At 35.5% G+C, this 22,468-nt stretch overlaps 4 protein-coding genes across 5 annotated transcripts in view; 2 read left to right on the forward strand and 2 right to left on the reverse strand.

Annotated features, from left to right (window-relative positions):
* Nucleotides 1-1,696: 1,696 nt before the first annotated feature.
* On the reverse strand, nucleotides 1,697-9,362 carry LOC107746617 (fatty-acid amide hydrolase 1-like; the record flags this gene model as incomplete). Its single annotated transcript, XM_016560911.1, has 10 exons — nucleotides 1,697-2,395; nucleotides 3,484-3,629; nucleotides 5,112-5,220; nucleotides 5,906-5,945; nucleotides 6,726-6,769; nucleotides 6,871-6,970; nucleotides 7,066-7,163; nucleotides 8,875-9,000; nucleotides 9,088-9,212; nucleotides 9,308-9,362. Coding segments are annotated over 10 exons (978 nt in total), but the record flags the coding sequence as incomplete, so codon positions are not given.
* Nucleotides 9,363-11,112: 1,750 nt separating this feature from the next.
* On the reverse strand, nucleotides 11,113-13,895 carry LOC107746618 (vitamin D3 hydroxylase-associated protein-like). The gene is made up of 3 exons (XM_016560913.1): nucleotides 13,622-13,895; nucleotides 13,369-13,552; nucleotides 11,113-11,316 (listed from the first exon to the last, which is right to left on the reverse strand). Exons 1-3 carry the CDS (start codon nucleotides 13,630-13,632, stop codon nucleotides 11,113-11,115), a joined length of 399 nt encoding a protein of 132 aa, XP_016416399.1. The 5' UTR covers nucleotides 13,633-13,895.
* Nucleotides 13,896-13,963: 68 nt separating this feature from the next.
* On the forward strand, nucleotides 13,964-16,885 carry uqcrh (ubiquinol-cytochrome c reductase hinge protein). The gene is made up of 4 exons (XM_016560888.1): nucleotides 13,964-14,089; nucleotides 14,411-14,443; nucleotides 15,503-15,664; nucleotides 16,587-16,885. Exons 1-4 carry the CDS (start codon nucleotides 14,045-14,047, stop codon nucleotides 16,617-16,619), a joined length of 273 nt encoding a protein of 90 aa, XP_016416374.1. The 5' UTR covers nucleotides 13,964-14,044; the 3' UTR covers nucleotides 16,620-16,885.
* A 1,474-nt stretch (nucleotides 16,886-18,359) lies between these two features.
* The window catches only part of lrrc41 (leucine rich repeat containing 41), a 7,897-nt gene continuing 3,788 nt past the window's right edge, over nucleotides 18,360-22,468 (forward strand). Inside the window, exons 1-5 of one of the 2 annotated variants that reach the window (XM_016560890.1) lie at nucleotides 18,360-18,656; nucleotides 18,820-18,906; nucleotides 19,030-19,100; nucleotides 20,062-20,755; nucleotides 21,924-22,160. In XM_016560890.1, the coding sequence (XP_016416376.1) occupies nucleotides 18,377-18,656; nucleotides 18,820-18,906; nucleotides 19,030-19,100; nucleotides 20,062-20,755; nucleotides 21,924-22,160 (1,369 nt within the window). In that variant the 5' untranslated portion in view covers nucleotides 18,360-18,376. The remainder of the gene's footprint in view (nucleotides 18,657-18,819; nucleotides 18,907-19,029; nucleotides 19,101-20,061; nucleotides 20,756-21,923; nucleotides 22,161-22,468) is intronic. The other variant, XM_016560891.1, reaches the window with a different exon arrangement.

The following is a 22,468-nucleotide window of genomic DNA, read 5'->3' on the forward strand; positions in this document are numbered from 1 at the left end:
CAATCAATGATCTCAAACTTTAACTACAACTTAAGGAATTGAGTAAGTTGGACACAATTCAAAATCATGCACAAACAGAGGAAAATCTTTTCCCACCAAAATATTTGAGTATATCATAGATTTTAGAGTGCTGAAGACCTTGGTTGGCTTGTGTACAGTTGCTTTGTGTGAGGTACAGACTGAGATTTTGCTCTGTTTCAGTGAACAGATCTTTCTTTTGAATCTGATCTTTGGATTTGAAATGCTAACTTTGTCAGTTAATTTTTGTGCCATATAGTTGTCTCTAACTGCTGAGAACTCTGGTATGATTTTAAATGTCTTTACTGTCACTTTTGACCAATTTAATGCATCCTTGCTGAATAAAAGTAAAAATTTGAGTATATCATAGATTTTAGAGTGCTGAAGACCTTGGTTGGCTTGTGTACAGTTGCTTTGTGTGAGGTACAGACTGAGATTTTGCTCTGTTTCAGTGAACAGATCTTTCTTTTGAATCTGATCTTTGGATTTGAAATGCTAACTTTGTCAGTTAATTTTTGTGCCATATAGTTGTCTCTAACTGCTGAGAACACTGGTATGATTTTAAATGTCTTTACTGTCACTTTTGACCAATTTAATGGATCCTTGCTGAATAAAAGTAAAAAAACAAGTAAAAAAAAAAAAAAAAAAAATCTCCAAACCTTTGAATGCAGCATTTGTCGATGTTACATGTTTTTTTTAAATACTTTGCAGGCCAGAGTTAGAATTAGCATCCATTTCAACAGTGAAACAGGAAAGAGAACAATAAAATGAGAGGAAATCAAAATGTCCCTAATGAGTTTCCATCCTTGATGACTATGAAGAATGTAAAATGTGCGCAAAACCCAGAACAGACACATATTTACATTACATCGGAGCTGATGGCGTCATGTGTCATTAAGTCCAGTTAAAGCCTTTCCAAGCGAAGTCATCATGCAGGGCACAGAAAATGAGTGCCGCTCATCTCATAACGACAGCCAAGCAAGGACGATGGTTTTCCAGTGAACCTGTGATGTACAGCTCTGATTCATTTTTACTTTAATGAATTTGTGTGGCATTAAATTATACAAAATGATACAGAAATGAAGAGATACATTCAAATCCTCATTCAGTCTTGATGAATCGACATTGCTTCTATACTGAGTGCAAATATTCATGTTTCATTAAACATTGTGAGAAATCATTTAGAGTTTCTTGTTACTTATTTAAAGGGGTCCTATTATGCTTTTTCACTTTTTCAACTTTAGTTCAAGGTTCAAAGTTTATTATATTAGTATTATATTATATTAGTTAGTAATGTTGCTGTTTGAGCATAAAAAAGATCTGCAAAGTTACGAAGCTCAAAGTCCACTTCAAAAGGAGATATTTTATTTAACAGAAATCACTTTTCAAAAACTACAACGAACGACTCGTTTGGACTACAACGCATATTTTCCGGGATTTGTGATATCACAAATACAGACGAATGGGACGAGACCTGGTTGAACTGCACTAGAGAAGGCAACGAGTGTTATCACTAATGGAAACTTACAGATTATGGGGCGGTAATATTATAATGAGAGCCCTTTGCCACGTCACCAAGGGAGCGAAATCAGACGAGCTCGTTTTCTCAGACGCTTGCAGAAAAAGGCTTCCCAAAACAAAGTTACTGGGTTAATCTTTTTCACATTTCCTTGGTTGGTAGATGCACCGGGGACCTGATTATAGCACTTAAAACCTGGAAAAGTCAGATTTTCATGATATGTCACCTTTAAGGTGTGCAATTTCAGCAGCACTATCTTCACCAAACGTTATTGTGAAAAATAAAGCCTGATTTCACATAGATTCTTCCCGCCTGCCACTGGTTGACAAACATACAAATGGCTTACTTATAGTAATTTCAGAATATTAATCTGAAAAAAGAAAAAGTATTTTAACATTGAAAAAATAAGTAAATGAACATTACAGTATCATTATTTCTTCCAAAACCTTAACACACAATCACAGTGACAATCATTAGTAAACATTATTAAAAATGTACAATGGTATATATGCATCATACAGAGTTAAGAGTACCAGACTTCTTCTTAGCTGAAAGCATCATCATATCAGCTAAAACTTTTGATGAACAATATATAGGATTTGTGAGTTTCCTAGAACATCTGTGGATGTTTCTGCGGTCACAGATTCAGAGCAGGTCTGCTCATGACTCACCCGAGACTGAACCGTTAGCAGCCCACAAACATATGCAGCAGAATTTCAGTCATTAATGTTTCCTGGTGAGTTTGCTCTGGGCTGTGAGCTGTTCCACCTCTCTCATAAAGCGCAGACACATTTCATCCTGCCACGGCAGAGACACACACTGCACTGCCACAGGGAGACCAACGCCACCCTTCACCGCCTGAAAACACACACACACACACACACAGAAACTGTTATTTGTGCCACATTTGCATCCCATGACATATTACTGATATAATTAACCATTATATTGGGTTTGCTTTGTAATGCAAAATTCCTTTTAAATCAATTTTATTTTTAGTTTTGTTCATTATCAGAATATCAACAGACATGTATGTTTTCAATAATCACCATGATACTATAATATGTTATATAAAATAAAATAAAATAATAATAAAATAAATAAAAAATCTGCATGAATGTTGCTTTTGAAGTTTAAGGCTTTTTAATGCACTACATATGACATTCCACCTTTAAAAATTAATGGTTTGATTTGATCTTTTTTTTTTTTTTTAAAGTGATAATGTTTTGATCATAAGTTCAATCTAAAAGTTTATTTTATAGTTATTATCAGTGGCCTTGTCAAGAACTAAACCCTCAAGCCAGTAATCAGTTTTTACAGAAAAGCCTTTTATGGTACATAAACATTTACTGTAAAAGAAACTAATCATTTCTACATTAATATACATTTCTACACAATTTTAAATGTTATGGAAATGACACAAAACATGCTTGGACACGCATTATTATCCAGTGTTATAATATGTTATTTATAAAAAGAAATAAAAATAGAGTAAACCTATCAGAATATTAACATAAAACTACTGGCACTATGCAAGATTGTCATCTTATATATTTAGGATTGGGGTAATAGTTTAAAAAATGGGCATGGAAAAACAAGTTTTTGACGCCATTTAATAAAAAAAATTTTTTTTAAAGAAATTGTGAAGCAAATAGTGCAGTCCCCTTAGATTAGAATGACTCAAAAATACACAGTGTCATATATGGCTTTAATACTTTTTTCCTCAAGTTATAAGAGCATTATATTTAATAAAATTATATAGCTTATAGTTTAATAAAATTTGCCTGCCACTTGCTGGTTCCTTCTTTGTAATTGTGACTATACTGCCTCCTTGTGGTAGTCAGGCATTCAACCCACACAAAGTCTACTACAATATTATAAGACTAAAAAAGACATATGCATTTAATGCACATTTACCTCAGTGGTCTTGCACTGTGACAACATACCTTAACGAAGAGTTTGTCCCACACATCCCCATGGACACCCTTGTAGTGACGGAGCTGTGCCTCGTCGTCCTCCGTCACTGTAGACACGGTCACGGCCCCGGCAGGGAAGTTCAGCAGGTTGTACAGGATGGTGTAACTCAGAGCACCTTCAGAGCGGAGAAAATTTACTGCATCTAGGCGACTGTTACTGGCCTTACGCAATGCTGAAATCATTATGTTCGAGTTAATAAGTAACATTAAAACGCTGTAACCTACAGCATGATTTCAAACTGACAAAAGAATCGCAATCCAGTTTTTGACCCTTTTTAAGCAAATTACTGACAGGAAGTATAAAACTGGCACATAGGTAAAGCAAGTAAGCTTTTAATCCCTCAGCTTTACTAGTTATAATTTAATTTCCACATGTAAAATGCAACTGTAAAAAAAAAAAACTAATAATAAATATCTAAATTGTAAAGGAAGAGTTCAACCAAAAAATTGAAAATTGACTCATCTTGAGGCCATCCATACGGTGGCCGAGAAGTGCAAAGCAAATCACAATTCTGAAAACAAAATAACAAATTACAAACGCAAATGCAAGTCTAAAAAACAAAATAACAATTCAGAAAGCACAACAACAATTCAGAAAACATTATAACAAGTCAGAAAACACAATGACAAATTTGAAAACAAAATAACATTAATAACAAACCAATGATTAATCCCAAACCAATGGCGCTGTCTCAAACTATTTCCGGTTTGTCTGATTTGTCGTTGTGTTTTCTGACTTGTTAATTTGTTTTCAAATTTGTCATTGTGTTTTCTGACTTGTTATAATGTTTTCTGAATTGTTATTTTGTTTTTTAGACTTGCATTTGCATTTGTAATTTGTTATTTTGTTTTCAGAATTGTGATTTGCTTTGCACTTCTCGGCCACCGTACATCCAGGATGTGGATGAGTTTGTTTCTTCATTTGAACAGATTTGGAGAAATGTAGCATTGCATCACTTGCTCAGCAATGGATCCTCTGCAGTGAATAGGTGCCGTCAGAATGAGAGTTTAAACAGCTGATAAAAACATCTGAAGTGAAGTGAAAAGCTGTGTGTTTGTAAGAAATAAATTCATCATTAAGGCTTTTTAACTTTTCATTTCACAAGACGTTAACTGATGGACTGGAGTGCTGTGGATTACTTGTGGATTATTGTGATGTTTTTATCAGCTGTTTGGACTCTCATTCTGACGGCACCCATTCACTGCAGAGCATCCATTGCTGAGCAAGTGATGAAATGCTACATTTCTCCAAATCTGTTCAGATGAACAAACAAACAAACCATTAACATTTTGGAAATGCCTGCGGCTGAGTACATTTTCAGCAAATCTTAATTTTCAACTATTCCTCTAAAACCGTCAAGGAGACAAAATCAAGAGACATATGACTGGTCAAAACAGATTTTTTTCCTAGTAAAATTCAAGTAATGCTGAGGGAATCAAAAATAATGAGGCATAAGATGTGGTGCAGTTATTAACAAGGAAACAACTAAAACAAAATAAATAAATGGCACTTCATGACAAAAATGATGTCAAACCTGTGTTTACAGGCACAAGAATAATGTAAATGTAATGGTAATAGAAATGAGGTAAGACAGTACTGTTGAGACTCCCGCAGTAACGGAAATTGAAGGCTGGTCCAAGCATGGGACACAGCAAAACATCTACATTCAGTCTCCTCCACTCTGCTATCACCTCCTGTATGTATTCCTGCAGATAAGAAAACAGAAAAACTTTCACAATCACGTCAGAATAAGAAACACTTTTATATTCAGCATATGCCAGGAACAGGAATTTGCTCAATTCAAGGGAGACGTTATACACCGTCACAATAATGCACTGGAACGAGGACACATAACAATATCGTAAATATTATAGAGCATGTATACTTTACATGCTCTATAATGTTTATGATATTCTTATGTGATCAGACACAAAAGCTGAAGAATGTGGTCAATTTGGCGGAAAAATGTCCAAGACCTATTTAGCAGATCTTCAGATTTTTTTTGATGAAAATTGTGCTACAGCTATTGGTTGAGTAAGGATATGCCAATGTGAAGAAGCCATGTACAGTAGTGTGTGTTGGCTTTCATCAGGATAGCTTTGAAATTTTTTCTAGGTTCCAGGAATGAATGCATACAGCAGCTTATGTATAATGTAAGAAAAACACATCGCTTCACATGGTTTAATGTACTATAGCAATGACCATTGAGACTCAAAGGTCTCTTACAGCCCCCACAGCTCCAAAACATCAACATCAAACCAGGTCTGTAAACGTTATGCATTTTGTGCCTCCAGCTCTTGTTCCCTTGATAAAGTTGATAATCATTTCTGCAGTTTTAGTGGTGTTGATGAAACCACATAATAAAAAAAAATCTATAAAATAAAAGACTACCTCAATATTTGCATGTTGTCTCCACAATTCTGCCACAGACCTTAAAAAAGAAAAAATAGTTAAATAATTCATGCCATTAAAGGAACAGGGAAAAAGATAATTTCTGAGGTTTTGAAAGATAAATAATTAATTTTAAAAAGTAAATAAGTTGTTTTTACTTTTGGGGGTGAAAATACACTTCTATTCAAAGGTTTGGGATTGGTAAGATTTTTTTTTTTTATGTTTTGAAGTCTCTTCTGTTCTCCAATGCAGCATTTATTTAATCAAAAATACAGTAACATTGTAAAATTTTACTAGAATTTAAAATAACTTTTTTAAAACCTGAATATAACTCTTAAATGTAATTTATTCCTGTGATCAAAGCTGAATTTTCAGCATCATTACTCCAGTCTTCAGTGTCACATGATCTTCAGAAATCATTCTAATATGCTGATTTGCAGCTTAAGAAGCATTTCTGATTATTATCAGTGCTGCTTCATATTTTTGTGGAAAACATGATATGCCAAAATGTAGTTTGGTACTCTTTGATGATTACAAAGTTCAAAAAACAGCATTTTAACTTTTTTAAACAATGTAAACTTTTTATTGTTATTTTATCAATTTGAATGCATCCTTGCTGAATAAAAGTATTAATTTCTTTGAAAAAAATCTTACTGACCCAAACTTTGAGTGGTAGTGTATTTACATTTTTTCTAAAACTTTTAAATTGTAAATAAAAAGGTAATTGTAACCAACTTAAATTATGCTCTAGAAAATTATATTTATCAACATAATTATGTTCTTTATGTAAATAAATAAAATGTGCATCTCTATAACTGACCCAAATCCAAGACTTGCATCCATGTTTGCAGATAACCGTGGATACTGAAGAGTACAAACATTAAGACCAGTGAAAAACATTAGGTTGAATATCCTCTATTTAAGACAACTGATTGCTTAATTAGACACAGATGAGAAGCACTCACAAAAGGCTTGAGAACAATAGAAATTAGCTTCTTTATGAAGCCTGGAATGCTCAACATGTTGGCCTGAGCACGGAGACATGGGTCAATGGGGCCTGCCTGCCTGAAAGCACACAAAACGCACACAATATACAACAAAAATGTGGTTACTACAGATAAGATGTGGCTACATTTTCTTCAATGGAAATCTGAACGTACAGATGACTGAAGAGGGTACGACCTCCATCACCCAAGATTCCTCTGACAGTCAACTCATGGAAGGCATGGTAGAGCCGAAGGGGTTGGAATGGAACCAGCTAAAATGTGATCGACATGCCAGAACATCAGCTTTTCAAGTCTTTATCACACAGCTTTTAACCCTCAAATAACCCTTAAAACCATTCAGACTTTCATGACCAATTCATAATCATTGTTGTGTGTTAATGGTTTAAAAAGGGCATTTTCTTTCTTAATATAAAACAGATCATAGCTGATCTGTGATCCGTACGGACCAGGCCCCACGTTTTTTGCAGATTAATTGCAAAATTTAACCATCATAAAGTAAAAGTTTATCATTTGTATGTGTTATGTCTTGCAAGTTTGCAAATTCAAGAGATTTTAAACCATTCTAGCGCAAGAAGAGGCGAAAGAGAACTCGCGCATAAATGTTTTCAGTGCGCATAGTCAGCCGCACACACACAGAGGCACATGTAAAATTGTCAAAATATGTCTTGTCAATCATTCTCGTAAAGCAGTCGATATTGTCTATGTAAGTGAATGAAAAGAGTTAAGCAGGGTTGCCAAGTCTGCGAAACGAAACCAGCCTAACTGACCCTTCGCCGAAGTTTGATTGACAGGTGATCTGACCAATCATAACGCAGAGCCATTTTGTCCGACAAACCAGACTAGAATAGATTAACATTGGTGGACTTGAACTTGAAAAATGGTGTGTACTGACATCTTTTTTCGTGGTTGAAACGAGATAACTTCTGATGTTCATTCCTGTTTATTTTGTGCTATAACTAGTACAGAGGAAGAGATGATCAGTTCACGTGCCACTTGAACTGAGGTGCTACAGCGATCTGTCATGACAGATTAAAAAGCCACAAAATGGTATTAATTAATTGAATTTCTTAAAAAAAAAAAAAAAGCTGAAAGCTGTGACTTTGTTTCATACCAAAAGTAACCTGCTCTGTCTTGTCTGTCGGTGGGTTGTCAGTTTCTTCTTTGCGCCGCGAGAACTGCGTGAGAACATGATGTGTTGCGTCTAGTGCCATGGCTTATCGGACGTAGCAACAGTAACTACGGGGGGCGGGTCTTTGCGAAGGCTCAACTGCTATTCAAAACTAGCCCAATCAGGGTTGAGAGATTGCTTTAACCCGCGGACCAAAATACAACCCGTGGCAACAATGTAAAAGTAGCCCAAATCCAGGGTAAAACAGCAGACTTGGCAACCCTGCATCTGAGAAAGAAATTGGATGTGTATCATTATCCTATATATTGGATCCGTGCATCAGGTCTAAAAGGGACAGTAGCCTATAAATACCTGCTGCTGTCTGTGTCATTAATACTAATTAAAACACAGCTTTAACAACGATGAATCTAGATTTAATTTATACAGTGAACACTATGCAGTATTATTTTTCATTTAATTATTATATTTCTATACCTGAATACTACTATTATACCTTATTTTATTTGAAACTGTTATATTGTATTTATCTATGCTTGTAATTTGTGTATTTGTTCTTACTTTTTTATTGACTAGTCACTTGCCTTTAATCATGTTGGAACTTTTTTAGTTAGGCTAGTTTTTACTGTGGTATTGAATAAGTACTTAAAGTGTGCTTTAAGTATTAAATAGAAAGCAAAGTTACACTGATACAAAATATTTATTTTCTTGCTGATCCGAAAAAAAATGATCCGATCCATGACTCAAAAGCCTCAATAATATCCAAATCGTGAGTTTTTGTTTTTTGTTCAACCATTACCTTACATAACAACTGTTAATGCAGTGTGTCTGTGTACCGTGTGCCCTGCTCTCTCAAGCAGGTCCTTGGTCTCCCTGAAGGCCCTGGCCATGCTTGGGGACGGCTGCAGGTACCCGTCGTTCTCATAATAACCAATCCTCAGGGGCTCTGAGCTCTCATACACCTGTTTATTAAGAGCACAGATTCTGCATTCACGTGACACATCACATATACTGTACAGGGATCTGGTGTGTGATATTTTATACAGAACCTCTTGGTTGAATGGTATGGGAGGGACGGTGGGGTCCAAGGAGAACATGTCCTGACAGAGCAGCGCCCGCATACACAGTGCCAAGCTCTCGACGTCCCTTCCCAAAGGACCAAGAGAGGTCAACACTGAAAACCAACACAATGAGACGACATACAGGACATGATGTTCTGTTTGTGTACAGTTCAAAACTAGCCCGGCAGGATGATGGATGTGATCTCACCTGACTTTTGGCCTTTGATGCATGAACTGATTCCTCGAACACTAAACATAGATGATTAAAAAATAAAGCAAAGCAGAGAAGAAGAAAAACAGGTAGATTAAGGTGAAAGTTGAAAGGTGACTTTCACAAAACCTTGAAGGATCATATCAAGAAAAGGAGTTTTTTCACCCCAAAATCAAAAACAGGTAACAAGAAACTATATATTGCTTGAATAAAATGTGACATTATACATGTCAATAAAAATAAGACCTAGACATGTTTTTCTGATATTCAGCAACACATATGCAATTAATGAAGTATATTACATTATGTTCGTTGTACAAAAATGCTGCTTTCTGACTCTGTCATTAATAATAACAATGAAGTAATATAAAGTAAAAATAAAATTGTATAACACAAGTTATTATAGGAATTTTGCAATGTGATTCCAAGTGCTCCTTTTTATTTGTAATTAGGCTACTTTTGATTCACTCTAGTTAATAACAGTATTTTATAATAGTATTATATATATATATATATATATATATATAAATATAAAATACTATTGTAAAATACTGTTATTATTATCTCTCTCTCTCTATATATATATATATATATATAGAGAGAGAGAGAGAGAGAGACCCTCCGGATGAACCACCAGAAGTCTTCTGAAGGTTGCAGGGGTTCAAGGTTTGCCCGTAAATGGGGTTACTGCAGTCATAACTAAAGTACGTACAAATACAGAGGGTCTGAGTTGGTAACAACAGTGGTTACAATGGAACAAATCAGCTTTCCAGAACCTTCACTCTCTCTGTTCCTGTGTTGTGGAGCAGGCTTCTAACCTTCTGATCTGCTGAGATCATCACAACCTTCAAGAAACTGTTGAAGACACACCTCTGCATTTATATTTCTGCTCTAACGTCTGTACTACTCTAGCTGACCCCTGAAACTTGGCATTTGTGATCAAGATCGTTAAAATGAACTTCTACCTCTCATAAAATGTATAATGATTGTGGAGCCCCAGGTGTTTATGACTGGTGTGCAGGGGTCTTATCTTGGGAACAACAATAAATTTTCAGCATAAGTTACATCTTTGATCTTACACATTCCCATGTAATAGCTGCCCATAATACCATCATTTTAACAGATTGCAATAAAAATCGGTTCTGGTATGAATACTGAAGTCTGCAGGAGAGAACTGAAGTACTAATATATTAGACTGGTACTTTTAGAAACCGCAAACTAGTTATAGGAATGTTTGCCCTTGGGCTGTATATCTCTGTTCCATAGATAAATGGTTTCAAATTAATAACAAAATTGCTTTGTAAGGTGAACAGCTGAGCTTCATGAATAAAGCTCACTGCAAAATCAAAAATTAGAAATTATATTCTTCATAAAAGAAAAAAATCTCACTTGAGAAGACCTTGTGGTATGTTGGTCTTGATGAACGGGATAGTTTGTATCTCGGCCAAATATTGTACTATCCTAACAAACCATACATCAATGGAAAGATTATTTATTCAGCTTTCAGATGATGTATAAATCTCAATTTCAAAAAAAAATTGACCCTTATCACTGGTTTTGTGGTCACATATTATGTACAAGTGAATTAAAATTTATTAATCAGTTGTTCAACAATACCATAATTGCTATAGATTTAATTTCTAATAATATATTACTGCTCATCCTCTTTTAAGAGGAGAGATATTGTTTAATAATACTATAGCTGACATTTATAATATAAATAAAAATATGATTCAAACTATTAGTAAATCTTGTATAGAATAGACTGCATAAGACGGCTTAAGGTCTTAAAATTATAGCAATTAAAACATTGATTGTAAACCTCTGAAGCTGGCCATAAACTCATAAATCTCATACATTATCCACATGCAAAATATGGCAGCGGTCAAAACCTTTTCCATAAAGGCATAAAGCACAGCGTCTGGCTGCAGGGAGCCGTCCTTGAGTTTCCCAGTGAGCTCAGGCAAAGACAGAGACACTATAGAGCTGCTCTCAAAGTCTGGGTTCTAGAAAGATGCGAGAGAAAAAAACCATCAGATATTTATTGAATCAATCTATAATAGAAGAGACCGGGGCTAGTTGTCACAGGTGCTTAATCTCAGTAACTAAACGGTTTTGAGTCAAAAGTCCAATTACACAAATGCTTATTTTCTCTAGTAGGTTTCCAAACATCTAGTTAAATCTGATAAATTAGTTTAAACTAAAATTTCAGTATTGTAGTATTGGTTATGTAAAAACTGAAAACTACACCACACTCTCATACATTCAGAAAAGAGTCAACAATATAGTGAAGATAGACTTTATCTGTATCTGATTCTCTATAAAAGTCAGACTGCACTAATAAAAATTATTCTGTGGTGAAGTAAATAATACAGATTTAGCTCAGGCAAGAATAAAAAAAATAAAAAAAAAGAGTAAATTCTATATTAGTATTCAAATCAGGTTTGTAGAAATTAAAGTTTGAACTTATAGATGTATTTTACTTGTTTGTTATGTTTACAAGGATTCTGTCAGTAAATATCAAAGATACTAGTGTTCCCATCATAATTAGGTCGAATGTTTCACTGTTTTCTAGTTGTATTTACACTGTTCTATGGTTTATGTTTTGTGATATCTGGAGTTGATTTTCTACTCAAAATGACCCATTCATACTTAAACACAATCCACTGATTGTTACCATCATTTTTTATTGTGTACCAAGTAGGGCTGTGCGATATTGACGAAAAATGCGATATTCGATATGCGATACGATAATGTGCCACATGCTCAGATGAAACAGTTTTACTTCGCTGTTGCTGAGTCAGTTCTGTGAACTTCTATAACTATCTTGTGTCATATATATATAGTTATTTGTATGCATGTATGTATCAAGAGCTCCTGTAAAACCACAACAAATTCCTTGTGTTTGCGCACACTTAAGTGGTGAATAAAGCTCATTCTGATTCTAATATAACTAGCATACATGTTTCACTTTTTGTGAGAAGAAAGCACCCCTACAACAACTTCTGAAAGTGAAACGTAGTGTTTTACTCTAGCATTGCATAAAAATGTCACTTTAACATTTAACATTTACTCTATGAATTCAATATGCACCGATTCTTATTTAAGCTACAAAAGTTATTTAGGTAAGAGCAGTGAGTGATTTTCTCTTTGTCTTTTGTTCATGGCCCCAAATATTGCAAGCCGTAGCGATATGTTCATTTGCGATATCTAGATAATTTCGATATATTGCACAGCCCTAGTACCAAGTATTGAGGTCTCTGTGTTCGGTTAAGTATTAATTATATTGTGTGGACATATTATCTTATAGAAAAGTATAGGACGTATAGCAAGCTATCTACTGCCTTATTGACTTAAATGTTTCTAAGTGAACCATGTGCTTTAATAGCATGTCTTATTTCAGTTACACTGTTTGAGACTGAGTAAAATATACTTGAGTAAATATATAATGATTAAGTAGAAATTACTCAACAAACTCTAACTGGCCAAGTTAAATTTACGTATTCTCTTTGTTAATTTTACATAACTTAGTAAGTGAACTTAGTAACTTAAGTAAGTGAATCTGACTAAATTCCAATCTTACATTTACCTAAAAAATTATGCGTGCAAAAGAAAAAGTAAATACATTTCACTTATCTATTATTATTTTTATTTTTTTTCAGTGTGGGGCAGATCCACACATTTTTATTGGAGCAATTTGTACTATGTTTTAAACGTATTACAATTTATTTACATTTGATTATTAATATATTTAATACATTATTATTAAACGCATTTAATTCCTTTAACGTTTTACGTGTATTAATTATTATATCTGTTCAGCACAAGAATGGAAAAAATAGTGGATTTTTGTTACACCTTTCATTTTTACATTTTCATAAACTGCTTTATTGTTTACATTTTGCAGTAGTAGAAGATTTCATTGTAACAGCTTACCCCAAACAATGTGACAACATTAGAATTTGCATACAAGAAATACACATTCATAAACACTTACTCTATACACAATGCATATTCCATATGTATATTGCATGAATAATAGATGCTGGTTTTTATACCTGTATTTTAAATTGTTGCACTGCTTGTTCAGCCTGTTGAAGTGACTTATCTCGTCTTTTCCGTGCGTTTAGTATTTTCTTCTGAATCTTCTGATTATTTCTCCATTTCAAGAAGAGATATAATGCACCTGTACCGCAAACTGTGGCTGCAATCACCGGCGTCCAGTTAATATCCATGTCTAATATAAGCTTCTGCACATCAAAGCCGTCCATAACTGCTGCTCAGTGTGAAGTACTCTCGTGAGTCTTTAATAACTCTGCCATAGTTAAAGACTTCAATAGGAATTGTCCGCACTAGTGCGCCAACTTTCATTCCATTTCCTGTGCGAACGGAAATCAGTTCCCTTCATAAGAGAAAGACTACGAGCTGCGCTCAAAACCGGGGAGAAAAGCTGTGATATCCTTGTGTGTGAAATGTCATATTACTTAACTATTTTGAGTATCAGTGTCGAATACACAATGTTACGCACAAACTGATGATGGCAGGACTCTAAATATGTTTATTTACAGCTGAGGTGGATGGACACTGTGAACCGGAAGTTGACAGAGGTGGACCGTCTCTCTTTATATAAAAGTCTTTATAAACACTTACAACTTCCGGAAAGTGTCACGCTGTCCTCCATCGGCGCATATCACAGTCCACAGAGGGTCACGTCGGGAAAACTCAGCTGAAATCATGGTTTTCGAAGATAAAATGATCACGAATGGAGAGCCAGAGGAGGTATAGTGGCATATAATGTTTTACAGAGCGCTTTAAATGTCATTTAGTGTGGTATAAAGAAGCCGCTTTATGTTAAACCGGTCTGGTTAATGGGCCGAGCCTGATCTATACATTGAATCTAATGTAACGTTACATATAAGCTATTATGTTATGCTTCTGCTGTCTAAACTGTTGCGTGAGATTTTGCATTTGTCTTGTATGTGTAAGTAAACGCACGCATCCTAGGTATCCTATGCTATGTTTTGTTGTTGCTTTTATGCTATTTATGTATATTTAATATGCATGTATATGCATCCAATTAATATATTTTGGTGTGTTCAGGAGGAGGAAGAAGAAGAGGAGCAGGACATGGTGGTATGTCTTTTATGTCTTGTATTATAGAGCAATATTATATTGGCAATATTATATCTAAGTCAGTTCAAATGAATTAAAAATGATATTTAGCAGTTGTTCGAAAGTGTTTAATGGATACTGTCATGCCCTTGATCAAGACTTCTGGTTATTCCAGTAATCAGAATGAATATATGGCTATATATACTAATTTTTAAAGCATCTTAGCAATAATTACACATTTTTATATATATCTCATGAAAATGTTAATGAAAGGGTAATTTCACCCCCAATTCAAAAGAAAATGCATCTGCATGCAGCAAATATGAGGCTCCATAATGTGTGTGAAGAAGATGGCCAAGATCTTCACATTTGAAAAGTAGATCCTGTAGATGGCATGTGAATTTCCTTCATCACAGCCGTGCAGCTTTGATGATTTTCTGAATTTATGGCACCACCTAGAATTGTAACTTAAGAAATTTGACATGTATCCTTACAACCCAAGACAGAACATCATGTCTTAAAGGGATAGTTCACCCAAAAATGAAAATTCTGTCATCATTTACTCAAACAGTTGGTGGTTGCCATTGACTTCCATAGTAGAAAAAAAAAAATACTATGGAAGTCAATGGCAACCACCAACTGTTTGATTACCAGCAATCTTCAAAATATCTTCTTTTATGTTCAACATAAGAAAGCAACTCATAAAGGTTTGGAACCACATGCGGGTGAGTAAATGATGACAGAATTTTTATTTTTGGGTGAACTATCCCTTTAAGTCTTATATCAGTTAACCCTGTAGATCAGGGTTCCTCAAATCTTGCCCTGGAGGGCCAATGCGCTGCAGAGTTTAGCTCCAACCCTGATCAATCTCACCTACCTGTGATTTTCTAATGATCCTGAAGACATTGATTAGCATGCTCAGGTGTGTTTGATTAGGGTTAGAGCTAAACTCTGCAGGAAAGTGGATCTCGTGGACCAGATTTGAGGATCCCTGCTGTAGATGATGTGCATCTTCATAATGTCTTGATGTCCATGCATACTGAGTTTGATGAAGAATATGGTTGAATATTTACTCCTCAGGACCCATTAGAGACGGTGCGTGAGAAGTGCGAGCAGACGGAGCATTGCGTTCACACTCGTGAGCGTCTCGAGGCGTGCGAGACACGGGTCGGCTCACGCTCGGAGACGACAGAGGAGTGTACAGAGGAGCTCTTTGACTTCCTGCACGCTCGTGACCACTGTGTGAGTGCTGATGCTCAGCCGAACCTGTGGATGTTAGATGTCAGTGATTGCTGGAGCGGTTTAGATTTTGCCAAGATGCTGGGGCCTGTACCATGATGATAGATGAACTAATTCAGAGTTGCAGGATTAGTTTCGAGTTGACAAAACCAAACCACTCCAATCCGGCTTTGTTGGTACCATGATGCTGATCATCAACTTTCTTTGTCAACTCAGGCTTTGATGTGTGACTCGCGTGTGACATCACTGGGGAACAGCCAATCACGAGCCTTGGTTAACTGTTAAACTAAAATTGCTTGTGTGTAATGGATTAATAATAATGTAAATAATATGAAATAACTCAAGTAATTATCATTAAAGCCAGACAATTTTTTTTAGTACTAGAGACTTTTATTTTGGAGCAAGAGAAACTGGAGGAGTGACTTTTTTTGTGTCAGACATGTGTCACTTTGCTCACATCTGGTTGGTCCAATTTCAGTTTGAGATCTCTAACTCAGAACATAACCTGCACGGAGCTGGTTATCTGTGGAGTGTAAGTTACTATGGCATTGAACGCAGCTAAAAGCCAAGCCACTTTCATGGTACCTAAAACCCAGGATTGGTGCAAACTGAACTGAAACTTACCTGGCTAGCCAGCTGATCCGGCTTCATGGTACAGGCCCCTGGTGTCTTGTTTACAGATGTGGTTTGAAGTCACACACCTAATATTAAGGAGTAGTTTAACCAAAAATATAAATTCTATCAATATTTATTCTCTCGTTTGTCGTACCAAAGTTGTATGCTGCTATTTTTTTTTTTCTGTGAAAAATTCTCCAAAAATTATTAATTTGTGTGACAGAATGTTTGTTTTTGAATGAACTGTTTAAAATATTTTTTGTAAACATTATTCATTATAACTTGTTCTGCTCTATTTTGTTTTCTGCAGGTGGCTCACAAGGTTTTCCAGTCAATCAAATAAACGGAGCATCTCAGCGCTGGTTATGAATCGATGTCTGCTTACAGAAATACAGTGCTCGGTTATTTATATAAGATTTGATTTCTGTCCCAGATTCAACAATTCATCGTAACCCATAGGTTCTTCAAATTATGACTGAAGTGTGAATAACTGTGCTCTGTTTTCATCTCTCGTGTGTTTTCTGTTGTTGAGATCAGTAAAGAGGTGATGTTGACATAAATTTGGGTTTATTGCTAATGCAACAAATAACAATAAAGAAGAAAAGACAACTGCTGTTTTCATTACTTTATTGCCATAACTTGGCTGTTGGGAATTTAAAGAGCAAATGAGCATCAACAGTATACAAAGATCATAAGTGTACACTACAGGTAAAAGCTATCTGGTTAAGTTAAGCATTAAGGAACATTTTGGATACAAAACAAGATGCTCTTCATACAAGAACAAATTAAAATAGTAACGTTAGAGAAATTAGTTTTGTAAAATTGAAAGAAATTCAGTTTTATTTGTTTTTATCAATCAGTAAATATCGCAGGAGTGCTTTCCGAGCGGATGTGCTCTGTTGGGCGGGACTTGCACCACTACTGCGTGTTTCATTGGCCACTTCAGCGCCCGGAAGTTAGAATCGATAAAAATTGAGCCAATTGGCGCGTTCTTTCGTAGAAATTGAGCAGCTAGAATGGAAATTAACAGGAAATAAGGTTGTTTTAACTGGCGGAATTAGAAGCCCAAATGTTGTGTAATTACTGCGCTTTTTATTTTTTATTTTAATGAATATTTAAGTTATTAGAGCTAAATTATATTTAAAAAAATGTGTTGTCACGTGGTATCTGTTTCTTTTCTTTGCGCTGACCAGATTGGGCCAATCGTAGTTGTTTGTGATTACCAGATACGAATTTTAAGATTATTTTTAAATAAAATTATTTTCTATTTGTCGATAAGGCATTAATTATTGGAATATTTAAATTTGAACGATTACCATGTACTGTTTAAATTTCCAAAATAAGCGGGAGAAAAAAACTAATGATACAATGCAGCTGTAATGAAAGATTCAGCTTTTTCTGAGCCGCCGAGCGCCCCCTGGACGAATCACTACTTTTAATGCCCGATATTTCCTTCTAATGCATTTTTATTTTCCAAACACATGGCGGAAGCACAACAGTAGAGATGTATGAAGCACACGCTCCGGTGTGAGAAAACACTGGAGCTCGCCGCCGCCGTTAAAAACCAAGAAGAAGAAACACTGGAGCTCGCCGCCGCCGTTAAAAACCAAGAAGAAGAAACACTGGAGCTCGCCGCCGCCGTTAAAAACCAAGAAGAAGAAACACTGGAGCTCGCCGCCGCCGTTAAAAACCAAGAAGAAGAAACACTGGAGCTCGCCGCCGCCGTTAAAAACCAAGAAGAAGAAACACTGGAGCTCGCCGCCGCCGTTAAAAACCAAGAAGAAGAAACACTGGAGCTCGCCGCCGCCGTTAAAAACCAAGAAGAAGAAACACTGGAGCTCGCCGCCGCCGTTAAAAACCAAGAAGAAGAAACACTGGAGCTCGCCGCCGCCGTTAAAAACCAAGAAGAAGAAACACTGGAGCTCGCCGCCGCCGTTAAAAACCAAGAACTAATGATACAATGCAGCTGTAATGAAAGATTCAGCTTTTTCTGAGCCGCCGAGCGCCCCCTGGACGAATCACTACTTTTAATGCCCGATATTTCCTTCTAATGCATTTTTATTTTCCAAACACATGGCGGAAGCACAACAGTAGAGATGTATGAAGCACACGCTCCGGTGTGAGAAAACACTGGAGCTCGCCGCCGCCGTTAAAAACCAAGAAGAAGAAACACTGGAGCTCGCCGCCGCCGTTAAAAACCAAGAAGAAGAAACACTGGAGCTCGCCGCCGCCGTTAAAAACCAAGAAGAAGAAGAAGAAGAAGAAACACTGGCGCTCGTCTCTTGTGTAAAAATGATCATCTCAGCTGGAAGCTCGTTGGTGCAAATGTGCATCGTTAAAGTAGCTCAGAACATGGATGTGCTGGAAAGAAAGGTTTCGAGTGAGTTTTACATACAGCGAAATAATTTTCCTGTTAATCACAAACCAAGAATACGCATGCAACTTAACTGAACGTTGAACGGAATTAACTTCATTGCAGTTTATGAACATAAATTACGTGATGTTTGACATTTCTAATATTCTGTCCATCTGTCTTGATGTAGTTCTGCCTGTGTCTCTCCTGAAAGACCTGCTGCCACATCTAAACATTTATTATCTGGACAGGATTGAAACTGCTGCTGCCTCCAAAGGTACAGTACAGTACAGTACAGACATACACACAGCTTCATCACATTTCTGTTACTCTTATATTAGTGACATCTAATAAAGTCAGAGTGTTGCAGTTTAACAGTGAACCCTGATGCTTATTTCAGGGATCTCCAGCTCTGTAGTTTGGGCAGGGCTATGGAGAGATCTGGACCAGACGTGGCGCTGGAGGTTGAAGGTTTGTTCTTCTTCATAAGATCATTGCTGCTGAATAAAACCACGACTGTCATTATGTTTGATGAACATGCTTAAAATATCAGGATGCTGTCTTTCAGTGCATTTATTGCTTCTCTTTCACTTGTTAACTTTCATATTTTAATTTTATACAATTAATTTTATTATTTATTTGTTTTGGGCGGGGGGTATTTTGTGTTATATTTTATTCTACCCAGTCAAATTCCTTATAAGTGCAACATGCATGGCCAATACACCTTTATTTATTTATTTATAATTTATTTTTTGTGTATTATTATTTTATTTTATACTGGCTTTTTGGAGCAAACTACTAGAACAAATTCTTTTTTGTGTAATTTTTATTACTTTTATTTTATTTTATTATTTTTTTATTACATTATTTTTTTTTTTTTTACATTTTATTTTATTCTGGCTTTTCAGAGCAGACTACGAAGTCAAATTCCTTATAAGAACAGCTTACATGCCCAACAAATGATTGTTTCATTTCATTTTATTTGTATTTTTTTGTTGTTATTATTGTAATTGAATGTATTATTATTTTATTAGAAAAAACTACCAAGTCAGATTCCTTATAACTACAACTTACTGTACATGGGCAGTAAATTATTTTATTTTATTTTGTATATTATTATTATATTTTATTCTGGCTTTTTAGAGCAATCTACTTAATCAAATTTTTCGTGTATTTTTTAATTTATTTTATTTTATTTTATTATTTTAATTAAAAAATTTTTTTTCCAATACACCTTTATTTATTCATTTATAATAAATTTTTTGTGTATTATTATTTTATTTTATTCTGGTTTTTCAAAGCAAACTACTAAGTCAAATTCCTTATAAGTAACATGGGTAATAAACATTTAATTTATTTTAGTGTATTTTATGAGACTCATGTTGTGAGCAAGTGCACTAAACCTGAAATCTGGTGTACTGTTTTTTTTCAGTCAGCACTGCCCGATCAGGACTGGAAGCAGAGATGTCTGGAACGGCTCTTTCACATGGTCTTGTTCACTCAGGTCAGACGGAGAGGATCGTACCTTTCCGACCTCAGCGATTCTTCCATTCTCTCCATGACCGTAAAACACGTCAGAGTCCTTTCTCTCCACACGTCAACCAGAAACATCTGCAGGCTGGCGTCCGGGGACCTGCGGCCCATCCTGAGCAGTTTAGAGACCAGAGTGACGTCCCTCAAATTACTGGACATGAAATCGCTATTCAAACACGGACGGAAATACGTGCTGTTTATCCTCCACCGGCTCCTGGATCACGGCTCTGTTAGAGAAGTGGTTCTGAGAAGAAATCCAGATTCATCTTTTCTGAGCTGGCTCATGTCCAGATGCAGAGGTCCTCAGCTAACAGTGTCCACCGCTCCGGAGACGTCCCACGCTGACGGCATTGATTCGAGGTGTAGAGCAGAGCTGGAGGAACCCGCTGCCAAACGTCTCGTCTTAGACGTGGAGGGAAACCCAGAGGTTCTGTGCGCCGAGGTGTCGTCCTCCAGCAGCTCTGCTGACCGCTGCCCTGAAGGTCAGATCCACGCGCTCGATTTGGAAGTGTCCAAACGTGAAATCATGAGCACAGTGTCACGTATCCTGCCCACGTGGCTGTGTCTTCACACGCTGCATCTCCACAGTGACTGTAAGTACATGCTGACAGCTCAATATCAGCTCTAGCTTTTTGTTGGACAACAGGTTTATAAATGGTTCTCATTACAAGTTTGGGGTCAGTAAGGCTTTTTTTTAATTTAATTTTATTTTAGTTGTTTATTACCATTTCATTTTATTTTATTCTGGTTTTTAGAGCAAACTACTAAATCTAATTCCTTATTAGTGAAAATTAATAGAAATTTTAATAGAATTAAATAATTAATAGAAGTAAGAAATTAATACTTTTATTCAGAAAAAATGCATTAAATTGATCGAATATTTAGTTTAATTTTGTATTATTATTATTATTTATGTTTACTTTTATCCATCAAGGATGCATTCAATTGATCATAATATCCGTATATTTAATTTAATTTTGTATTATTATTATTGTTTTATTTTTACTTTTATTCAGCAAGGATGCATTATATTGATCAAAAGTGACAGTAAAGACATTTATAATGTTACAAACGATTTTTTTTTTTCAAATGCTGTCTTTTCAGCATCCACAAAATGATTAAGCACAATTGACTTAAATCATTAAAACACAGCTGTTTTCAACATTGCTAATAATCAGAAATGTTTCTTGAGCAGCAAATCAGCATATTAGAATGATTTCTGAAGAATCATGTGACACTGAAGACTGGAGTAATGATGCTGAAAATTCAGCTTTGATCACTACATCTTAAAATATATTCAAATATAAAACCGTTATCTTAAATTACAATAATATTTTACAATATTACTGTTTTTACTGCATTTTTAATCACACAAATACAGCCTGGATGAGCAAAAGAGACTTCTTTCAAACAGCAAATCAGCATATTAGAATGATTTCTGAAGAATCATGTGACACTGAAAACTGGAGTAATGATGCTGAAAATTCAGCTCTGATCACTACATCTTAAAATATATTCAAATATAAAACCGTTATCTTAAATTACAATAATATTTTACAATATTACTGTTTTTACTGCATTTTTAATCACACAAATACAGCCTGGATGAGCAAAAGAGACTTCTTTCAAAAAAATAAAATCATTCAGACCCCAAACTTATATTATTATTATTATTTTATTCTTTTTTTAAATGATTCGTATATTGTTTACTTGTTGAACATGGGCGTCTCTGAATGCAGGAAGTGTGTTTGTGTGTCAAAGCAGGGCTCGTTAGTGAGCAGGAGATGTCAGTGTTGGTGGAGGCTCTCAGACGGTTGTTTCTGGACCCCGGCTGCTCTCTGACGGCTCTCAGTGTAAGTCATGTCAGCGGTCACACACACTTGATGAGCGTGCTGAGAGCCTGTCCGACCCTACAGAGCCTGTGCCTGGAGATCTGCCCGCCTGCCGACACAAACACATGCAGACCGCAGCCCAGTGTTTCAGTCACTGAAAACAGAGGTGATGATCTCCTGAGCTGAGAGCTGAGACAAACAGCTTCTTTAAAAAATTAAATGCATATGAATTGTACTGTTGAGATGTTGTTGTACAGATGAGATGTTGATAGGCTCCAGTTTATCAGATAGATAGATAGATAGAGAAAAGAAGAACGAATTTGGACATACACATATTTTGCCATTTTTTCCTTAAATCTTCATATATATCTATATATATATTTAAGAATAAATAGCAAAATATGTGAATGTTTAAATTGTTTAAATGTATATATATTTAAACAATTTAAACATTCACATATTTTGCCATATATA

Source organism: Sinocyclocheilus rhinocerous, unplaced genomic scaffold, assembly GCF_001515625.1.
Source record: "Sinocyclocheilus rhinocerous isolate Xijiao unplaced genomic scaffold, SAMN03320098_v1.1 scaffold588, whole genome shotgun sequence".
Lineage (NCBI taxonomy): Eukaryota > Metazoa > Chordata > Actinopteri > Cypriniformes > Cyprinidae > Sinocyclocheilus > Sinocyclocheilus rhinocerous.